The 20,282-nt window shown below is 38.7% G+C and overlaps 1 protein-coding gene across 1 annotated transcript in view; it reads right to left on the bottom strand.

Moving 5' to 3' along the window:
• Positions 1-1,175: 1,175 nt before the first annotated feature.
• COL5A2 (collagen type V alpha 2 chain) overlaps positions 1,176-20,282 on the bottom strand; it is a 178,161-nt gene continuing 159,054 nt past the window's right edge. The window contains exons 44-54 of the mRNA XM_034429209.3: positions 19,911-20,018; positions 19,050-19,103; positions 18,057-18,164; positions 17,274-17,327; positions 15,815-15,922; positions 14,591-14,644; positions 12,242-12,349; positions 11,057-11,348; positions 8,998-9,185; positions 6,856-7,095; positions 1,176-3,981 (exon numbers count right to left, since the gene is read on the bottom strand). Coding sequence (XP_034285100.2) covers positions 3,835-3,981; positions 6,856-7,095; positions 8,998-9,185; positions 11,057-11,348; positions 12,242-12,349; positions 14,591-14,644; positions 15,815-15,922; positions 17,274-17,327; positions 18,057-18,164; positions 19,050-19,103; positions 19,911-20,018 — 1,461 coding nt within the window. The 3' untranslated portion in view covers positions 1,176-3,834. The remainder of the gene's footprint in view (positions 3,982-6,855; positions 7,096-8,997; positions 9,186-11,056; positions 11,349-12,241; positions 12,350-14,590; positions 14,645-15,814; positions 15,923-17,273; positions 17,328-18,056; positions 18,165-19,049; positions 19,104-19,910; positions 20,019-20,282) is intronic.

Raw genomic sequence — 20,282 nt, forward strand, 5'->3', positions numbered from 1 at the left:
TGTGGCTCACCATGGACTAGAACCTAGGACTCTCTGCTTCTAAACCAATGCTGTAATCCCTAGACCACACTGATCTCATCACAGGTGCTTGTATCCTAACCATACCTTAATTCTTTACCCCCTGTTCCATCTGAGAATAGGTATGGAAGAGAAAAAGGAGCTTAATTATGAGAGATTGAATCTGATAAAAAAAAAAAGTTATGCATTTCTCAGTAGATTCTCCCACTGAAGGCATGTTTAAATCTTCCCAATTTTCTTTGATGCCTCCTACGTATGGAAGAAGGTCAAATTGGATGAGTTGCAGCCTTTGTTTTGCAGCTGCTTTCAGCACTATATCTTTTCCATTATACAGGATGGAACTCTTAATTGTTTTGTTTTGTTTTTTGTTCACTCTATAAGCAATGACAGGGGGCAGGAAAGAGTGACCAAGTGGCCTTTGCATTAGCATGGAAGAGCTGTGTGCTGCTGTTATTCCACAAATAATTATAAAAAGAAATAATGCAGGGAATTCAATGTTGGGTTTGTGGTCATAAAATCAGTATCATTTCATAAAGAACCTCAGATCAACTTAATCCCAAGTAGAAATCCTATCATCATCCTGAATTCTTAGTGGTTGATTGTTACATCACATCAAATTATATTGTGGTTTATTTAAAAATTTATTTTAGCATATTGTGCTAACCTTGCCATTGTAACAGTTGGTTAACTGCTTGGTATGGTGTGTAATCCAGTCACTTATGGGTTATTCAACAAACTATGATTATGCTAAGATTTGTAAACTCTGATTGTCAGATATCATATAAGTAGGTTGTAGAACAGACACCATGAACTTCAAACATTCCAGTTCACAGCATGCAGTTGTTCTAACATCTATAATGACATACTCATGGATGAACAATCATTTCCTTTGAATCTACCATAATTTAAGCATTGTTTTCTAGTTTGGGAAAAGCCCATAGGGCTTCCACGTGGCTTCCCTGCAATGGTGTGATTTAAACTGAGACACTGGTTTTATCACAATATTTTATTCAACAACATTGATAAATCTTAAATTTCAGAGTTCCAAAGCCAGACTTGTCAAATCCTAAGATTCCAGGTATGTGTTTGATAGAAATCATTTTGGATAACTCATCTTGACTCTTTTAAGCACTACCACAAATACTTGTCACTCAAAATTCCCTTTAATATTTAATTTATTAAGTGCTTTGGGTGCTACATTTTGAATTTACAAATGACATAGCAAACACACACTCTACCATGCACAGTCCACACACACAGAGAGAATCCTGTTGCCTTTCCCTGGAAATAGATTAAATTGTCAGAAGCACTCTACACAAAGGAAGCCATTACTCAACATGAAACTTGTATTTAATTAAATGCTTTGCAAAGATACATGAATAAAGCTATGCATATGGCTTTTCTTTTGTGTGTGTGTGTGTGTGTGTATGTGTTTATTTAGAAAAACAAACAAACAACCAAGAAACAGGAGAACATAGGTCTTCAACAAAGAAGCCAACTGAAGAACTAGTCTTGTAGCCACATGCTCCATGGAAAGAAAAATACGGTGATGAACACCCCGTTCTGTAGATCATAAAACCATAAGAGGAAAAACGCAATGTATAAGAATTTTTCCCAGACACCAAAAATATAGTATTTAAATTCTATTAGAAAAAGAAAAGGTTGATGACAATAAATTTATTTTTCCAGGATTGTACAGAAACCATTTTAGCACCATTCCCTTTTTCATAAAGAAAACATTTTAATAATTATTATTACTTCATTATTATATTGCCCTGTGTATCTCCATTCTTGGAATTATAACAGAAGCATAGCACCTTGTTGTATCTAGAATTAACACTAGATTATTAAATGCATCCCAGCTTCTAGAGATGAGGTAGCTCATGCTAAGAAATGATGGACCATTGGTTTGTCCTAATAAATCAAGACACACAATGTCACAATTTCTGATGATGCATGACCAGTTATTGAGTGAAACATTTCTTTCAGCCACAGTAAAACTCTAATATTTATGTTAATACCTGATTTGGGATTAATACATGGGAATAAATGACAAACACACATAACTGGACAATACACTTGAAAAAGTTGTAGCAGCCTTCCATAATCTCTGTGTTGTGTCCACTCCAACTACCAACATTCTTAATAATGACCCTGCTGGCTTGGGAATTCTCAGAGTGGAACTAAACTCACTTAGAAAATGCTCAGATAGAGAAAGGCTACATTAGGGGAATTCTGATGTTACCTGAAGTCATTTAGAAATTTCATCTTTGACCACATGCAAAATGTAATAATCTACAGTTTATTACTTTGAAGAAATAATTGTTCACTAGAGGTTTGCTGCTCATTAAGTCAACAAGTAATCCTCTCCACAAACAAAATATTTAAGTGTTGACTCCGAAACTTATTTTGGAAAATAATTTTGGGGGATTGTAAATTTATTGAGTAAGATAACATACTTTGAGCTCTGGGAACCTTATAACTAAAGCATTAAAAACATAAATATTGTCTTCTTCAATTTTTTTCCCAACCTATTGTCCAGGTGTTTAATTTCCATGATCACCAATGCTGATTACTAAATTAAAGGATTTAACATCCAACACACCTGGAGTGCATCATGTTGAGGAAGACTGATTCACTTTCATTCTCTGCTATGACTGATTGCAAAACACATTTTTAGGGAGTGGCTTCAATTATATGAATAATGATCTTCCTCAAGAATGTAGCCATCTTCTAGTATCTACTGCCTGGCAAACCTATACCTACTTATCCAGGAACAAAGACTACTGAACTCAGTGGGAGTTGCTTCTAAAAAGACAGTACTAAGATCACTTTGTTGTTGTAATCTATGGATTTTTGCCACCATTTTCATTGCCAAATTCCCAATAATCTATATGAAGCTGACCCACGGATCCTTCTCGCCATTCCTGGTCTTGAAACCATGAGCTACTCCTGAACCAGTTTCCAACATTTCTGAATTTCATGTTGTCTGAATTTCTCCATATCATAATGATTTCTTGGGAAAGATCTGTGCATTGTCCCTCTATTGTATTTTAAAGTAAGATAATAACATTTTGTTAAGATGTCACAATGGCTGAATTTCTATTGGAAAAGACTGGATGAATTCAGAGCTGGGGTGATGCCACCAAAGGGAAGCCACTCTTCAAAACATCGGTATATCAAAAGGGAAATTGTTTCAACTATGATTTGAAATTCACAAATGGTGAGCTGGAAATAAAGTGGCTCAGTTGACAAACAGAATAGTATGGGTTCATACAGATGGCACAACATTTTGAAAACAGAGCCATGGCTGACTGTGGAGGTGCCCTATGGCGCTGCATTGATGGACTGGTAATTTTGATATGGTGAACATCTGAATCTTTTATTTATTTCCTATTGCTCTTCAGCATACTTCTATTATATGAATTACACTTTTTAAAGTTGAGCAGAACCTCCAGAAATCATGATTATCTTTTCTAATTAGGCAACGAAGATTAGTTTTGAATTATTTTAGATACAGGTGTGGTCACTTGTCGTTTTAAAATAGGATTTACTTCATTAAAATGTTGACTTAGACAGTGAGACTGAAGATTTGTAAGTAAAATAAATACACTAAAGAAGGCCAGGGAGTTAGAAAGAACTGTTATATACAATGCTGATTGTAATATCAGCCGTAATTTCAAGAGTCTCAGGATTAACTTCACTCAGTCTAAGTTCTTGCGTTCTGTTGCTGCTGCTGTCATCCCCAATGCTTTTGAAAAGATAAGCCCGTTTATTTATTTATTTAAGTATTTACTTATTTGCTTCTTTACTTTTTTACACAAAACAAACTGGTCCAATCTCTACTCCAAATTCTTGGTCTGCACCTCCAACATCTACTGGGGCAATATCAATGATAGGTAATCGTGCCACGTTCTGTGTTTTGTATTCGAAGATTGTGCTGCCCACATTCCCATTGTGTTTCTGAAAGAACAAATCAAAAGAGAAAAAGAAAAAACAAGGTTATCAGTTGGATTCCTTGAATATCAAGAAGAAAACCAGAGTAGTCTAATTATTACATTCTATGAAAGAGCTCATTAATAAACATCACTCCAGTTCAGACCCTTTGTATATACAGTGATTTAGTAGGTGTAACCAGTGGTGGGTTGCCCCCAGTTCGGATCGGTTTTATAGAACTGGTAGTAAAACTGGCGGGAGGCGCCGCCCACTGACCCTGACGTCATGAGAAGCGATCTGTGCATGCACAGAAGCTTCTGCACATGTGCAGAAGCAAGGTGCGTGCACGAGCAAAGCAAGAGCATGCGGGCAATCCCATTGTGAACCGGTAGTACTTTGTAAGTAGAACCCACCCCTGTGTGTAACCCTGCTTAGACTTTGGTTAACAGGTAAATAAGTATCAGTTGGCTGATGCTGTACATTAGAATTTATTTATTTATTTATTTATTTATTTATTTATTTATTTATTTATTTTATTTAATTTATATACCACCCTACTCCCAAAGGACTCAGGGCGGTGAACAGCCAAGAGATAAAATAATACATAATACATAATACAAACATTAAAAAACCATTTAAAAATACATTAAATACTTTGGCCCACAAACAAATTTAAAACACCCCAATTTATAAAACAAATTTAAAACAATTTAAAAGGGAGGTTAGGCCAGACCAGCCTGCTGGAATAAGAATGTTTTGAGGGCACGGCAGAAAGTGCGCAAATCCAGGATCCTCCGTATCTCCGGGGGGAGCTCATTCCATATGGTAGGTGCCCCCACAGAGAAGGCTCTCCCCCTGGGGGCCGCCAGTTGACATTGTTTGGCCGACGGCACCCTAAGAAGACTCTCTCTATGGGAGTGTACTGATCGGTGAGAGGCTACTGGTGACAGAAGGCGGTCTCGTAGGTACCCTGGTCCTAAGCCATGGAGCGCTCTAAAGGTGGTCACCAAAACCTTGAAGCGCACCTGGAAGACCACCGGGAGCCGATGCAGCTTGTGCAGGAGGATAATCACATGGGAGCGCCACGTCGCTTCTGTAACCACCCGCGCGGCCGCATTTTGGACCAGCTGGAGCCTCCGGGTGCTCCTCAAGGGGAGCCCCATATAGAGAGCATTGCAGTAGTCCAGGCGGGAAGTGACAAGGGCATGAGTGACCATACGTAACGAGTCCTGATCCAGAAAGGGACGCAACCGGCGGATCAGACGAACCTGATAGAAAGTCCTCCCGGCCACAGCCGTCAAATGCTCTTCTAAAAACAGCTATGAGTTCAGGAGGACACCCAAGTTGCGAGCCCTCTCCGTGGGGGCCAACGACTCACCCCCAATAGTCAGTGATGGCACCAACTGACTATATTGGGACGTCGGAAACCACAGTCACTCAGTCTTGGATGGGTTGAGCCTGAGTCTGTTTCTCCCCATCCAGATCTGTACAGCCTCCAGGCACCGGGACATCACTTCAAGGGCATCATTGGGATGATCCGGGGTGGAGATGTACAGCTGAATGTCATCAGCGTACTGATGGTACTTCACCCCGAAACCATGGATGATCTCACCCAGCGGCTTCACATGAACAGAAGGGGCGAGAGGACTGACCCCTGTGGCATCCCACATACAAGGGGCCTCAGGATCGACCTCTGCCCCCCTCACAGACTGCGACCGGTCAGAGAGAAAGGAGGAGAACCACCGCAACACGGTGCCCCCCATCCCTAACTCTTCCAACAGGTGCAGCATGATACCATGGTCAATGGTATCAAAAGCCGCTGAGAGGACTAATAGGACCAGGACAGAGGAGCAACCCCTGTCGCAAGCCATCCAGAGATCATCAACCAATGCGACCAATGCCGTTTCCATGCTGTATCCAGGCCTGAAGCCCGACTGGAACAGATCTAGATAAGCCGATTCATCCAGGTACTGAGGAAGCTGTCGCACTACCACACTCTCAACAACCTTCACAACAAAGCGAAGGTTGGAGACTGGACGATAAATAGCCAACTCTGCCAGGTCCAGGGAGGCTTCTTGAGGAGAGGTCTCACCACCGCCTCCTTCAAGGTGGCAGGGAAGACACCCTCACTCAAGGAAGCATTTATAATCCCCTGGAGCCAGCCTCGTGTAACCTCCCGGGAGGCCAGCACCAGCCAGGAGGGACACGGGTCCAATAAACATGCGTCACACTCAGTCTGCCCAGTATCCTGTCCACGTCTTTGGGAGTCACAGGATCAAACTCTTCCCAGATAATATTCTCAAGACCTGCCTCCATCATCCCTCCTGAATCTACCCAGTCAGAGTCCAGGTGTTCCCGAATCTGAGCAATTTTGTCATACAGATATTGTACAAAGTCCTCGGCTCTACTCTCCAAGGGATCCTCCCACGCTCCCTGATGGAGAAGGGAGCAGGTCACCCTAAACAGGGTGGCCGGGCGATTAGCTGATGACGCAATAAGAGCGGAAAAATAATTACATTTTGCCGCTTTTATCGCCACCAGGTAGGTCCTAATATGAGACCTTACCAGTGTTCGGTCGGATTCAGAATGGCTGGCCTTCCAACTACATATAGTACTACAATCCTTTCTCTGGATACAACAACAATAAATTGAGATGTTTCCTCTCTCTTTGCACCCTGGTAGCCTGTATCTACCTAGGACTTTTCTATCTGCTCAAGGATATAGCTGCAACTTATAAAGAGGAATCGGCTCTGGTGATCCTCAGCTCACTCTACTGCTATAAATTAATTTGGAATTCAGAGCTGTGATTATTTTTTTTCCTCATGAGAAACAATTTAATACACTCACACCCACACTATTCAGTTTATGCCCCAAGATTAATTCACTGCTAAAAAGACTTACAGAGCAAGTGTCAGAAATGACAGTGTATCTAAAACGGTTGTTTCCTTCAGCTCGGATATCATGGTCATTGGCTCCCTTCAGCACCACAGCCTTCTTCAGGTTCTTAGCTTGGTCATCCATGTAACCTATACTGTTTTTGCAATGATAGGTGATATTCTGAGAGGCCTCTTTGGAGAGTAAGCGCAGGAAAGTCATTTGCGTGATCACTGTGTTGGGTGATTGATTATCACCATAAACGAACTACAAATGAAGAAAGAAGGAGACATTATTATTATTTTTTACAATTTCTTGAAAATTTTAATAACCTTCAGATAGGTTGGCACTTCAACCTTGTCAGATGTTCCTGCATCTTCCTTTAATAGCTTGTTGTAGATTTGGACAAGTTCAACTACAGAAGCAAATAACCCAATATGAGTTTTAGAAGGAAGGAAATGTGTTTTGCCTTCTTTATTACCTTATCCGGGAAAGTAAAATCTTTATGCTTATAATAGGGCTATGCAAAGTTCTTCCCATATTTTTCCCATAAATTCAAAGGAGAGGATCAGATTCAACTGCCTAGATGATCCCTTCCACTACAGATGGTCCCTTCCACTATACAATGCACTATCTCTGTAATTTAGTTTCTTGCCTTTTTAGTCCAGTGCTCTAGGAACCAGAAGATTGAAATTTTTTAAAAGACTAGTTAAATTAAATAAACCAACACTAAATCTGAGGAAAACTTATTCTAGTCAGTGTATAATATTCATTTGTTTTCATTAATTAATGCATTAAGATGAAGAGCCAGTAGCGCTGGCGGTGGGAGGCTCCGCCCACCAGCCCGGATGTCATCACGTCCCGTTTTTGACCCTCCGCACATGCAAAGAAGGCTCATGTAGGAGGCATACATGCTCACATTTGCGAACCAGTAGCCAAGGTAAGTGGATTTCACCCACTGTCCTAAATCAGTGCTCCTCAATGCTGGGAACTTGAAGATGTGCGGACTTCACCTTCCAGAATTCTTCAGCCAGAATACTAGCTGGGAAATTCTGGGAGTTGAACTCTTCATGTCTTCAAGTTGCTGGCAATGAGAAACACTGTTCTATGGCAATCTCTGTATTTTGATTGACTGCCCTTTCATTTCATTTTCTCTGTTATTCCTAAATCAAGCCCATGGCAGATTCTGTTACAGCAATCTATCCTTCCTAGCATGGTGGCTATAACAACTGCCTAACAGGCAAACACAGTTTGAAGTGCAGCAGTAATTAGATTTTTTTGTTTGTAATTACTATTTTCTTTTGCTAAACCTCTGTTCTATTCTATTGTGTTTTTTTTAATTAAAAAGAAATACATTCTTACAAGGTTCAGACAATTTATGATCATTATGCTTATGAGAAAGATCTCTTTTAATAGCCAAAGATTGTGGGAAGAAAAAGGTAGGAAAATGCAAGTAGGAATTGTTTTATTTTAAAGTTGCTAATTATGCCTCCAAAAATGTGTGTTTTAATGCTTTCAACATTATAGATATAGATATATTTAAAAGCTATTGTGTCTTGATATATTCATATGAATGTTTTTGATGCTTTAATTTTGTACACATTCATTTAATTCAAATATGTGAATTTCTGTGTGTACCCCAAATATTTATTTAATTACTGAGATCAATTAAAAGGAAATATTTAATTCCCTTCAATACAAGGGTATCTTTTCAACTGAAATTCCACCAAAATTCAGTCTGTTGTAGCATAGACAGGATAATTTGGAGAACCTGATAGCATATATAGTATCTCAAAATAATTATTGGCTCACTCGTTGCATGAAAATCTATATATTTGGGAAAGTGGCACATGAAAAAAAACATATAATTAAGGAAACTGTAGTAAAAAATGAATATATGAGAAAGTTGAAAACAAAAATATGTCTGGAGGCATAGATGCATGCACATAATGTACATGTATATAAAGGAAAACTGCATGATAACAAGTATTATGTTAATGGAAAATGCATATGACAGCAATTGCTGTAACATGGGTGGGATAGAATTAGCAAAAACATGGCTGCATGTTATGGCAGGCTGCATAAGGAAGTCCGGGGTTAGACTAAGCTGCATATGTTTATTCCAAAATAATAACTGAAATAAATACAAAGAAAATTCAGATTAGTTACCTGTGAACCTCTGTTCATATCAAGTCCATACCATATTGGTTTTAGATCAGATGACCTACTTGTCCACCATGTTTTACGTGGAATAACAGCTGGTTTTGCAGCTATACACGTTTCTCCTGTTTCCATATTGCAGAATGCTTTAATTGCATCTTCTACACAGCCCTGATTAGGGTCAATCCAGTATTCTCCTGTGAAAGCAAAACAGGAAATCTTAAAGTATAACAAACCAATTTTTGCTTCTCTACATTGCAGTCCAATTTCAATTAAGGACAAAATATAACTTAAATCAGAGGTGAGTTTTAGCAGGTTCTGACCAGTTCTGGAGAACTGGTAGTGGAAAGTTTGAGTAGTTCAGCGAACCAGTAGTAAAATTCTGACTGGCCCCACCCCCATCTATTCTCTGCCTCCCAAGTTCCAGCTGATCGGGAGGAAATGGGGATTTTGCAGTAACCTTCCCCTGGATTGGGGAAGAAATGGAGATTTTACAGTATCCTTCCCCTGGAGTGGGGTGGGAATGGAGATTTTACAGTATCCTTTCCCTGGCATGCCCACCAAGCCACGCCCACCAAGCCATGCCATGCCCACCAAGCCACACCCACAGAACTGGTAGTAAAAAAATTTGAAACCCACCACTGACTTAAATGTACTTTCCTTCCTATTCAAGTTTAATACTGCAATCATGTGCACATCTATTAATAAATAAATGTGCATATGGTCAAGCAATGTATTTGACTTCAATATGAATTGTTCAAGGATCAAGGTCTGTGATGATGTAGCAAAAAGGTAAAAGAGGAGATACTGGAAGAAGACTTTATCGTTTGCAGATATTTGGTGTCCAAAAATAGCTAAACTAATATTCAAATTCTTAATTTTTGTTGTCCAATATTTCAAACCTGGGCTAATTTAAACTGAATTTATAACATTACTGCCTTTTCAGTCAAATGTTTGTATAAACCTTAATATTATCTTTATTTATTTATAATTAAATAATTTCCCTTACATTTAAGATTTGAGCAGAGTAGAATTGGCTTAATTATCTGACAAATCCATCATCTTTGGCCTACTTTCTTAATTTGTGTTGACAACTCTTACAAGAATTCTTTTCCTTGGAAGTATTTATTATGTATCAAATAATATTAGTGTATATTTGGACAATCTGAACAAGATTTCTTATATAGTTCATCTTTTATGTCTGCCTCCTTTACATTATTTATGTTCTGGCTATCTTGTAGCAGGCTGATTAAATTTTAGTTCCTTTACTCTGCTGAAGGTACAATAAAGATAAAAAATGAAGACAAAGAGGATACGCTAGTAAAACCAATCTATGAACGGAAGGGATCTAATCATCTAATCCAATCCTTCACTCAATGTTGGAATCTACAACTACACATTCCTGACAGATGGTTATTCAGCCTCTGTTTGAACAATTCCAGCAATGAAGAGTCCATTACCTAAGGCAATCTATTCCATTATTCAACAATAGCAATAGCACTTAGACTTATATACCACTTCACAATGTTTTTACAGCCCTCTCCAAGCCGTTTACAGAGTCAGCATATTGCCTCCAACAATTTGGATCCTCATTTTACCCACCTCAGAAGGATGGAAGGCTGACTCAACCTTGAACTTGGCGAGATTAAACTGCCAAATTTCAGGCAACCGGTAGTCAGCAGAAGTAGCCTGCAATACTGCATTCTAACCACTGCGCCACCACAGCTCAATAAGGAACTATTACTCTTAGATATATGTTCCTGATCATGTCCTACTGAATTCTACTTCCTGTAATTTGCACTTACTTGTACTTATTGCTTCTTATCACCCAGAACAACTTAAGACATTCTACTCTATCTTCTATATGACACCTCTTCAGATATTAAAGAGAGCTGTCAAGTACCCCTCAATCTTCTCTTCTCCTCCTAACAATTCTTTCAACTATCGCTCATAATGTGGTCATTTCAGGCCCTGGTTACCTTTTCCTTCCAGATATATGTATAACTAGACTTGCACTTCTATTTAAACATATTTGAAGAGTTTTTTTAAAAAAGAAATATACACCTACCACTCTTTTTGGATGGATGACATGATCTTAAATCATCACAAGTACGGGCTGGGTGCTTCTTGGATCCATCAGGGCTGCGCATGGTTTCAATCTGGCTACTCAGTGACTTCAATGTGGCATGGACTCCTGGATCTGTTTTATTGCTGTCATCTGGAGCAGCTTCATCTTCAGTGAACTCTGGTAGTGGGTCTGCTAGACCATCATCATAATGTCCCATAATATCACCAATTGCAGCAGTAAGATGTCCGGGGGGACCTGGTGGGCCTGGAGGACCAGGATCACCAGGAGGGCCCTACACATAAAAAGTAGTAATACAGACCACATCCAGGATTGTAATATCTGGGACACAAAGTTACCATAACTGCATAGTAGTTCCAATCACTGCAACTAGAGTTACTGGTTAAGATAGATGGCTATACAAATTGAATAAATAAATAAAAAGTTAACTGAAGGAATCTTTTAGCTACCCAATTTGCATCAGTAATTGCAGTAGCAAAAGAATAATTACATTGTTTCAGTAATAGAATATTATAGTTCTAATTGATTAATACCAGGGCAGAGATTAAGAATGATTATTTTGGAGCACCCTTCCCCAACACTGTAAGTACTTGATATTGATAAGGTCTGAACTCCTTGAACTAACAACTTTATGTATTTCTTCTTCTCAGGGTAAGCAGAGTCGCCCCTTTCCCCCTTATTTTTTATTCTTGAGCAGAGGCAATAGTGGCAATAGTGAAACGTTTTTGTAGTCCTGTCATGTAAAAGACATACAATGTATGAAGTCACTAGGCATCAAATACAATTTGAAGTAGAGTTCACTCTTTTAAAAAAAAAAGTTTAGGGATTTAATCTTGATAGGAGATGAAGGATAGGAGAGTTTTTTGCTCCTTTATTGACAGATTTGGATTTGGATCACTTCTATTACCCCTGTCACCATTAAAAAGTGATCCATTAAATAACCAAATTGGCAGTGCAAATGGCAAGGACAAAAAGACTGATCTGGGTTGCTCCTAAAACAAGGAGCATATGGTCAGATTCCTACCTCACTAGATCAGGTGCCCTGCATTTATAAGGAAGATGTGGCTTCTTCCAAATTGGCATGTAATTTGACTCATATAAGCTTACAAGTCATTGAATGGACATAACTGTTCCTCTCTCTGACTGAACCAATTTCCCATTATTTACCTCAGGTCCTGCTTCTCCTAAAGTTCCTCTTACACCAGGAGGTCCAACCGGTCCATGTGGTCCAGAATTTCCTTCTTTACCTGAAGGTCCAATAGGACCTGGGGGACCCTATATTAAAAACAAAAGTTCATGTTTATCATGTCAATAAGGGCACAATTTCTTTCCTTTTCAGCTAAAGATACTTCTGGCCTTTTTCGGCTTTCTTCAAGATAACTGCAAATGCTCACAATGCATGAATGAATCAAAAGATCCAACTGCATATTATTTACTAGTAATTATTTAATTTTAATCACTAATTGCTGAGCCTGATTGTTTTTCTTCTTCTCTCTCCCCTCCATGTCCCTTCAATATTATATTTTTTTGTTAATTGTATATAAATTGCTCTTGACATTTTTGGGGAAGATGATAAAAATACTCATGGGATAAAAATACTAACTGAGCGATGCTAAAATATTAATTTGGTGGGTAAATGGCAAAGATGAATGAGGTAACAAATGTTACTGAATAAGAATGAAAAGCGTAAGAATTGGCTTTCTTACATGTCTTTGTTAGTTCAATGCAGCGGCATCTCCACTGTGGCAGCTAACTTCATTTCTTTAGATATTGTCTAAAGATCTAACAGATCTAACTGACCAGCTGAATTGCTTACATAGCAAAAGTATTCTCTTTTTCAATCCCATCAATAGATTGAGAACCTAGGAGAGCATTTCTGCCATACTGTCTCCATTTCTTTTTTAATAGGGAGACTGAATAAATGCCAGATAAGCAGGCCTAGAGCCCTACTCCCCTTGTTTGAGTTATTTTAAAAGAACTGTGCTGTAGTTTATGACCATTACTTTTCCAAAGTCTTCCTATTATAATTATCAGGTGTTTCCTGTGGGCACCCCACAGAGCTCTTAGACAAAATGTGAATCATGACATAAAATGGCTCCCAAAAGGCCATTGAAGGGAGCAGCTTCCTTGTTGATGGGCTATTCAAACATTACAATGAAGCTGGCTTTCCCCTAGGATAAAAGATGCAGATGGGTAAATTGAAATATGCTCAGACTGCCCTTTTTAGCAGCTGCTGCTGCCACTAACTAACTACACTAAATTGCTGTGCTTAGCTTTACTTGGGGGAGGGATTTGAAACTGGGAAAGCTAGATGCCACCAAACCCATTTCCAATTTTAATGTTACTTTCATGTGGCAGAATCTTGTTTTCTGGAATTTCCAATAACAATCCAGTAGAAATTTGGGAGGGGGTTGCTGTTTTTTCTTTTACTTTCCTCAATTTAATCATTTATTTTGATAAGCTTCAATGGTAACATACTGAAGTTTTCTTCACATATGCAACAAGCACACAGATTCACCCATGTGCACACATTCATTTTTTCACCTTTTCCTCTCCCCCTTTTCAGGGAAAATTGCTGATATCAAAAGATTACAGTCTTCACTGAGTATCCATCCACATCTTAATCCATCTTAAATTTGTATCTCAACGTTTGAATCCAAGAAACTTAGAAACTGATCTGCCCCCTCTCCCCCCATTACGTATTCTTCAGAAGGCCTATTCTGGTTGCTGATTCGTAAACTGGAGCTGTTGATTGAAGAAGTCTTACCTGGTATCTAATTTGATGCCTTTTGGCACAAACAGAAAACTGGTTCTCCCATATATTTTAAATCTTTATTCATGCTCTTTTTGTTCTTCTAAAACATTATAGTCTATCATAGTTAAAGATTCTTAAAGTTTATAATGATGCTGATAAAATCCACAGCTCTCAAATTTTCAAATGTCCCAGCCAGCCAATGTAAGCAATAAAAACATTGATAAAATTAAAACCAGAGCAATATTAAGCTTTTAATTATTTATATTGTAACTTGGTCCTTTAAAATTTGCTTGAGTTCTGTGCAAAACTGGAAAGACATAAGGAGTTTGGAAAGAATATAATATGAGTAAAGAATGAAGAACATTGAGATCTGTGTGCAGGAAAAGATAACTAAAGGCCATTGGAAAAGTATGCATTAATGTGCACCAAAGTTGCCATTGGTTGATACTATCAACTTGGAGATTGTTCTTGAAGCTTAAAAATCTTGAGGGATAGAACCTTTTTTAGACTGAAAGCTAAATCTTTGTCAAGTTAGCATCTTTGCCAAATACTAGGTTATATTTAGAATTCCATACACAAAGGAATTAAGGAGAGTAAATGACCTCAAGCACAACCTTGTTTAATAAAAAAAAATTGCAATCCCTATCCAAATTAATTTTACTCTGAAATCAACAAACACCATCTGTAGAACAGCAAACTTAAACCAGGGGGGAGGGGGATTTAATTGTTTCCATATTATACTTCACATCTGGTTTACTCACTCTTGGGCCAAATGGGCCTGGAATCCCAGCACTGCCTTGTTCACCAGTAGGTCCCTGCAAAACACAGTGTGGATGATGTACATTTTCTCAAATTACATCTTATCTTTAAAGAAGAAAATATGATGGTTTTGAATACATCAACCTTGAGTATCCAGTGATGACCTATTATTCTTTAGTTTAAAGTCTCAGCATTTCTAATTCATGACATAATAACCTGAAGATAGCAAAACAAAAAAATGTGCATGAAGTCCATAGACAGTTCTTCTATGATTAAGATCACAATGGAGCAAAGACAGCCATGCTTGGCCTTAACCACTGTAAAAAAAATATAGTTTTGAATTTTGGATCCCAAGATTATTTAACCACCTTGGAAAATCAGAGCCCTAAATTAGAAGGAGAGGGAAGGCAATGTAATAAGACTCTTCCCTATAAGTCCTCATTCTCCCTATCAGCAATATTTTCCAATGAATCACTTGTTAACAGCAAAATGATTTTGAAGACACTCCAGATTTTACTACAGACTGGATCACAATGAAAGCAAAAACATCAAGCAATCATTTCCATTGTGTTATATAATGTACTGCTCCTTGCATGCATTTGTTCTGACTGACAAACAGTCACTTAGCACTTTTCCTATGGCAAAAATCCACGGAAAATCTTTTAAAGAATTTAAAATAATTAGCTAGTTAAAAGGAATTGTTATTTTTTTTCTCTTTTCATTTCCAGATAAATACACCATTTTGAGCATGGAGACAGGCAATTAGTCAAGGTTAATGCTTTTTATGAACTGTGGTGGTGCAGTGGTTAGACTGCACGATTGCAGGCTAATTCTGATGACTGCCAGCAGTTTGGCAGTTCGATCCTGAACGGCTCAAGGTTGACTCAGCCTTCCATCCTTCTGAGGCAAAATGAGGACCCAAATTGTTGGGGGCAATATGCTGATTCTGTAAACCACTTAGAGAGGGCTGTAAAGCAGTGTAATAAGTTGAAGTGCTATTGCTATGGCCTTTTTTTTACAAGACAGCCATTGGAGCCTTTATGATGTGAGATTCTAAAAGGTGAATGAGTGCATCACCCAGAAAAGGAGTGTTCCACCACAATAAATAAGGAAGCAGAGGCAGCAGGTAGTTCCAAGTGCAATATGATACAGTATATGCACAAAAATGGCAGGTGCCAATGGAGAACTGGCATAAGAATAAAACAAACATATAGAGAATGTCTTACAGGAGGTCCAGGGAGACCTTGCAGGCCAGTGAAACCTCGATGACCTTTCTGTCCCCTGTCCCCTCGATCACCATTGTCACCTTTGTCACCACGAGGACCTTGGGGACCCTTAAATTAGAAAAATAAAACAAAACAAAATAAATATAAAACACAAAGGTACAATCCAGCTAAAATTAAGCATGCTTCTATGCTTTTCAAATCAGGCATTAGCAATATGCGCCATCTCTCATTGATTTCAGTAAAATAAGACTACAAACCAGGGGCGAAATGCTCCCGGTTCAGACCGGCTCGGGCGAGTAGGTAGCGATGATGGCCAATGGTTCGGAGAACCGGTAGCAATGGCAGCTGGAGGCTCCGCCCACCCGCCCCATTCCCCGGACTTGGGGAATGCACCATTCCTGGACTCCTACTGCTCACCTTTCTCCCGCGGCTGGCTGTCAGGGAAGGCAAGCACCCGAAAGGTACCAGAGTCCCTCCCTCTCCTTCTTGAATGAGCCACTCTGGTCCACGTGCCAGCTGCACAAGCGCACATCCAACCTGCCGCTGAATTAAATAAACTGTGCGCTTGCGCAGCCGGTGCGGGAACCAGAGCGGCTCATTCAAGAAGGAGAGTGAGCGACTCTGGTACCTTTTGGGCACTTACCTTCCCTGACAGCCAGCTGCAGGAGAAAGGTGAGCAGTAGGAGTCCGGGGAATGGGGCGGGTAGGCGGAGCCGCGGGAGAAAGAAATTTAAAAAGTTTTCCTACCGGGTTCTGTGGGCGTAGCTTGGTGGAAGGGGGTCTTGTGACTGAGTGGGCGTGGCTGTGAGTGACATCGAGTTGGCCATGCCCACTCAGTCACAGGACAACCCCCCCACCAAGCCACGCCCACAGAACCGGTAGGGAAAAACTTTAGATTTCACCCCTGCTACATACCATCAATTCCCTAAATGAATATCTATAATAAGTATCCATAACCCCTACACACTCTTTGGGGTTACACAGCTACAACATAATTTACTTTTTTAAAACTATATTTCATATCATTAAAATATCTGAGTGTGTGTTGTACATGCATTGAAAAGTGCAAAGCTGTTCAAAATGCAGATTGATATGTACTGAGAAAATATCTGTTTAGATTCTAGACAAACTCCACTTATAATTGTGGATTTTTCCTATTGGTTTTAATGTCCTGCATCTGTTTATAGTGTATATAAATACATATGGAAAATTTAAAATTTGCCATGAAGAATATTTAAGAATGTTTATCTTCTTCCTGGAACTAGATACAGTATGGGTGAATCTAATATGAGTAATTCATATATTTTAATTGTTACTTTATTTTTCATGAGCTTCAGTTACATTGAGCTCTAAAATGCAGATATACGAAGCTTGTATTATTGAATTTATTTTTAACCAAAAGTACAACTATTTTTCAAACAATTAAGATTTTCATTAAAAGAAAATGTAGAGAACATACGTGTAAACCTCGTTTTCCAGCACGTCCAGGAGGACCTACTGGGCCTCGTGAACCCTGCAATGAAATGAAAAGATGGTTTTAGATAATTTTAGATAATGAAATTTACTGAACAAACGCTTTTGGAGACTCAAAGCCATACATTCCCTTGTTGTTTGTAACAGAATGAAAAAGTAAATTTCAGCTATAGGTTAATGAAAATAAAGTTTTTTATTTATTAAAAGTATTTATATGGCTGCTCATCTCACAAAATGTGACTCTGGGTGGCATACAACCAACAGTGTCACATCTATTAAAAACACTTTAAAAAGTTTAAAAGCAAGATTTCCAGAGAACATCGATCTAAATACAGGGGGTTGGACTAGATGACCTCCAAGGTCTCTTCCAGCTCTGTTACTGTTACTGAGGATCCCGCAGGATCTCCAAGGTTCATGCTGAGCTTAGAGATCCCTGAAATTCATCCACAGAAGGGATCCATGAAACCCAGATTAAGAACCTATGCCTTAGAGCATTCATTCATTTAGCATTTTAATTACTCAGCTGCTCTATATAAGATCTTCATAAAGGATGCACAGTAGAGTTTGTCCAATGACACATCCAGGCCATCTAGGAAACTAAAATAGCAAATCTTACTTAACTCAGAAACATTAATAGACATTCATCAGCCATCTCATTTCATGGCCAGAATTCTTCTTTCATGATATATGTCTTAAGAAGGAACTTGATTGTATGATCAAGAGTTCTGTCAATGAAATGCAAATAATATAAGGGAACAGCTATACTTACTGGTTCACCTCTTTGTCCCGCATCCCCTGGAGATCCAACTGGCCCTGGGGTACCTGGAATACCCTGAGAACCAGGAAGTCCTGCAGGTCCAGGCTCACCACGATCACCCTACAACAAATACCATTCCAATTCTACAATCAGATAGAGATCGTTTCCAAGTGCATATCTTTATACAGACAAAATTACACATTTTGTTCTATTATACTATTATTGCTGAACTACTACTGTGTACTACAACTAGCTACATATATAGCTGGGATGGATCAGCAGAAAGCTATGAGATAAAGCCATATCTGTAAAATAGTCCAATAAGGACTGAACATGTTTAGTGTGTGTTGGAGAAAAAATTATCTGGAACATCGAAAGGAAGGAACCTGGAAAAGAGAGTTGCTGACTGCTGGATTTCTGAAGGGGAGCAAACACTGCAAGATTTTTACACACCTCATAGAATAATTTTCCTTCACACATAGGAGCTATTCTTCCCTAATGAGTGTTATTTGACTCTGGGGGAAAGAATGTGGGAATATTAGATTTGTGTTTCTAAACCTCTCAGTCAATGTTATTATACATGTTGATTATTACTGTCTTGTTATTTTAAGTGTCAAGTTTTTCTGTCTACACCACTCTGAGCCATTGGGAGTAGAGAGGCATAGAATCTTTAATAACAATAATGAAAACAACATTTTATTGCAGGCCTCACTCTGCCAATTTAGCTTAGCTTCCAATATATTATATGCCACATGGTGAATTATAATCTTTTTACTCCTATCCTTACTAAAATTATACTCATGAAGACCCAAAACAAATAGACTAGACACATTTATACTTCTGTTGTAAAACTGAGTTTGTTTTAAAACTTTCACCCTTATTAAGAGTTCTGACAGTTGAAGATTGAAATATAAAGGTTGAAGATTGAAATATAAAGGGCAACATAAGAGTCTAAATCAACAAGAAAACAACAGCTTTATTCATTGAAATTTCAAACTCACTTACCCTTTCACCAACAGCTCCATCTCGCCCAGGAGTGCCATCATTACCAGCAGGACCCTAAATTGAATGAGAAATGGAAAAGTGGATTAAGTGTGACATCAGATTTGTCCTAAAATAATATTTTATACATGGAATTGCCTTTGAAAAAGGCTTGGAATTTACAAAATAATCACAAACATATAAAAGGAAACTCCAATGATCGAAGTTAAGGTGTGTTGATAATATTAAGGATAATATTCATATTGCTATTTCATGAAAATGCAGCAATATTTTTAGTTGCATTTTTGAAACTACTAAAACCAACTAGATTATGATACCAATAGAGAATGGCTTACAATACTTGCCATTTTTAAAACAATTAAACAATTGGCCTCGTGTTCAAGCTCCTAAATTTTATAGCCTAGGTAATGAATGGGCAACTGGTAGCCTTCGGCTGAATTTCGAAACTCGACTACAAGAGAACATTGAAAACCTTCAGTAACATTTCTATGCATTTTTCCTTCAGTCAAAAATGAAAGAGAGGAAAAACCGAATGCCAGAAAGATGGGCAGAAACAACATGTCAAAAAAGAGAATAGATGATACCAGCCACTTTTAGCTCTTCCCTACTATTTCCTTTAGTTCCGCCAACACTGAAGCCTCTAACAGACTACCCTCCCCCATTACTTCTACTGAGAGACTTTCAGTAGAGAAAAACCTGTCCATATCTGGGACTGATTTTCTTAAGGATCAATGTGATAAAACTATATTTTCGTTGAAAGAATATCAGTTCTGGAAATGTATACATTTATTCACAGCAGTTATTTGAATCCATAATGTTGTTAATGTATTCATATGTCAAAACTGCCTATGAAAAACCACTTACCTCTGGCCCTGCTTCACCCACCGGTCCAGAAGCACCTGGAGGACCAATAGGCCCAGAAGGACCCTTGTCCCCTGTTGGTCCAGTTGGACCTTGTTTTCCAGGAGTTCCCTGGCATGAAAAGAGAGACCATGTCAATGATTAAAACCATGGACGCTTGTTATGTATAGCAAACCAGTCAGACATCAGTTTAAATGGGCCTCAATCATAGCTACGTTCTTACAGCCGTAAAACAGAATAACAGAATAAAAGAGTTGGAAGGGACCTTGGGGGTCTTCTAGTCCAACCTCCCTGCTCAAGCAGGAGACCCTATACTATTCAGGATAATTGGCTGTCCTTCTTATAAAAGCCTCCAGTGATGGAGAACCCATAACT

This window comes from Pantherophis guttatus, chromosome 1, assembly GCF_059756535.1.
Source record: "Pantherophis guttatus breed Tessera chromosome 1, ASM5975653v1, whole genome shotgun sequence".
Lineage (NCBI taxonomy): Eukaryota > Metazoa > Chordata > Lepidosauria > Squamata > Colubridae > Pantherophis > Pantherophis guttatus.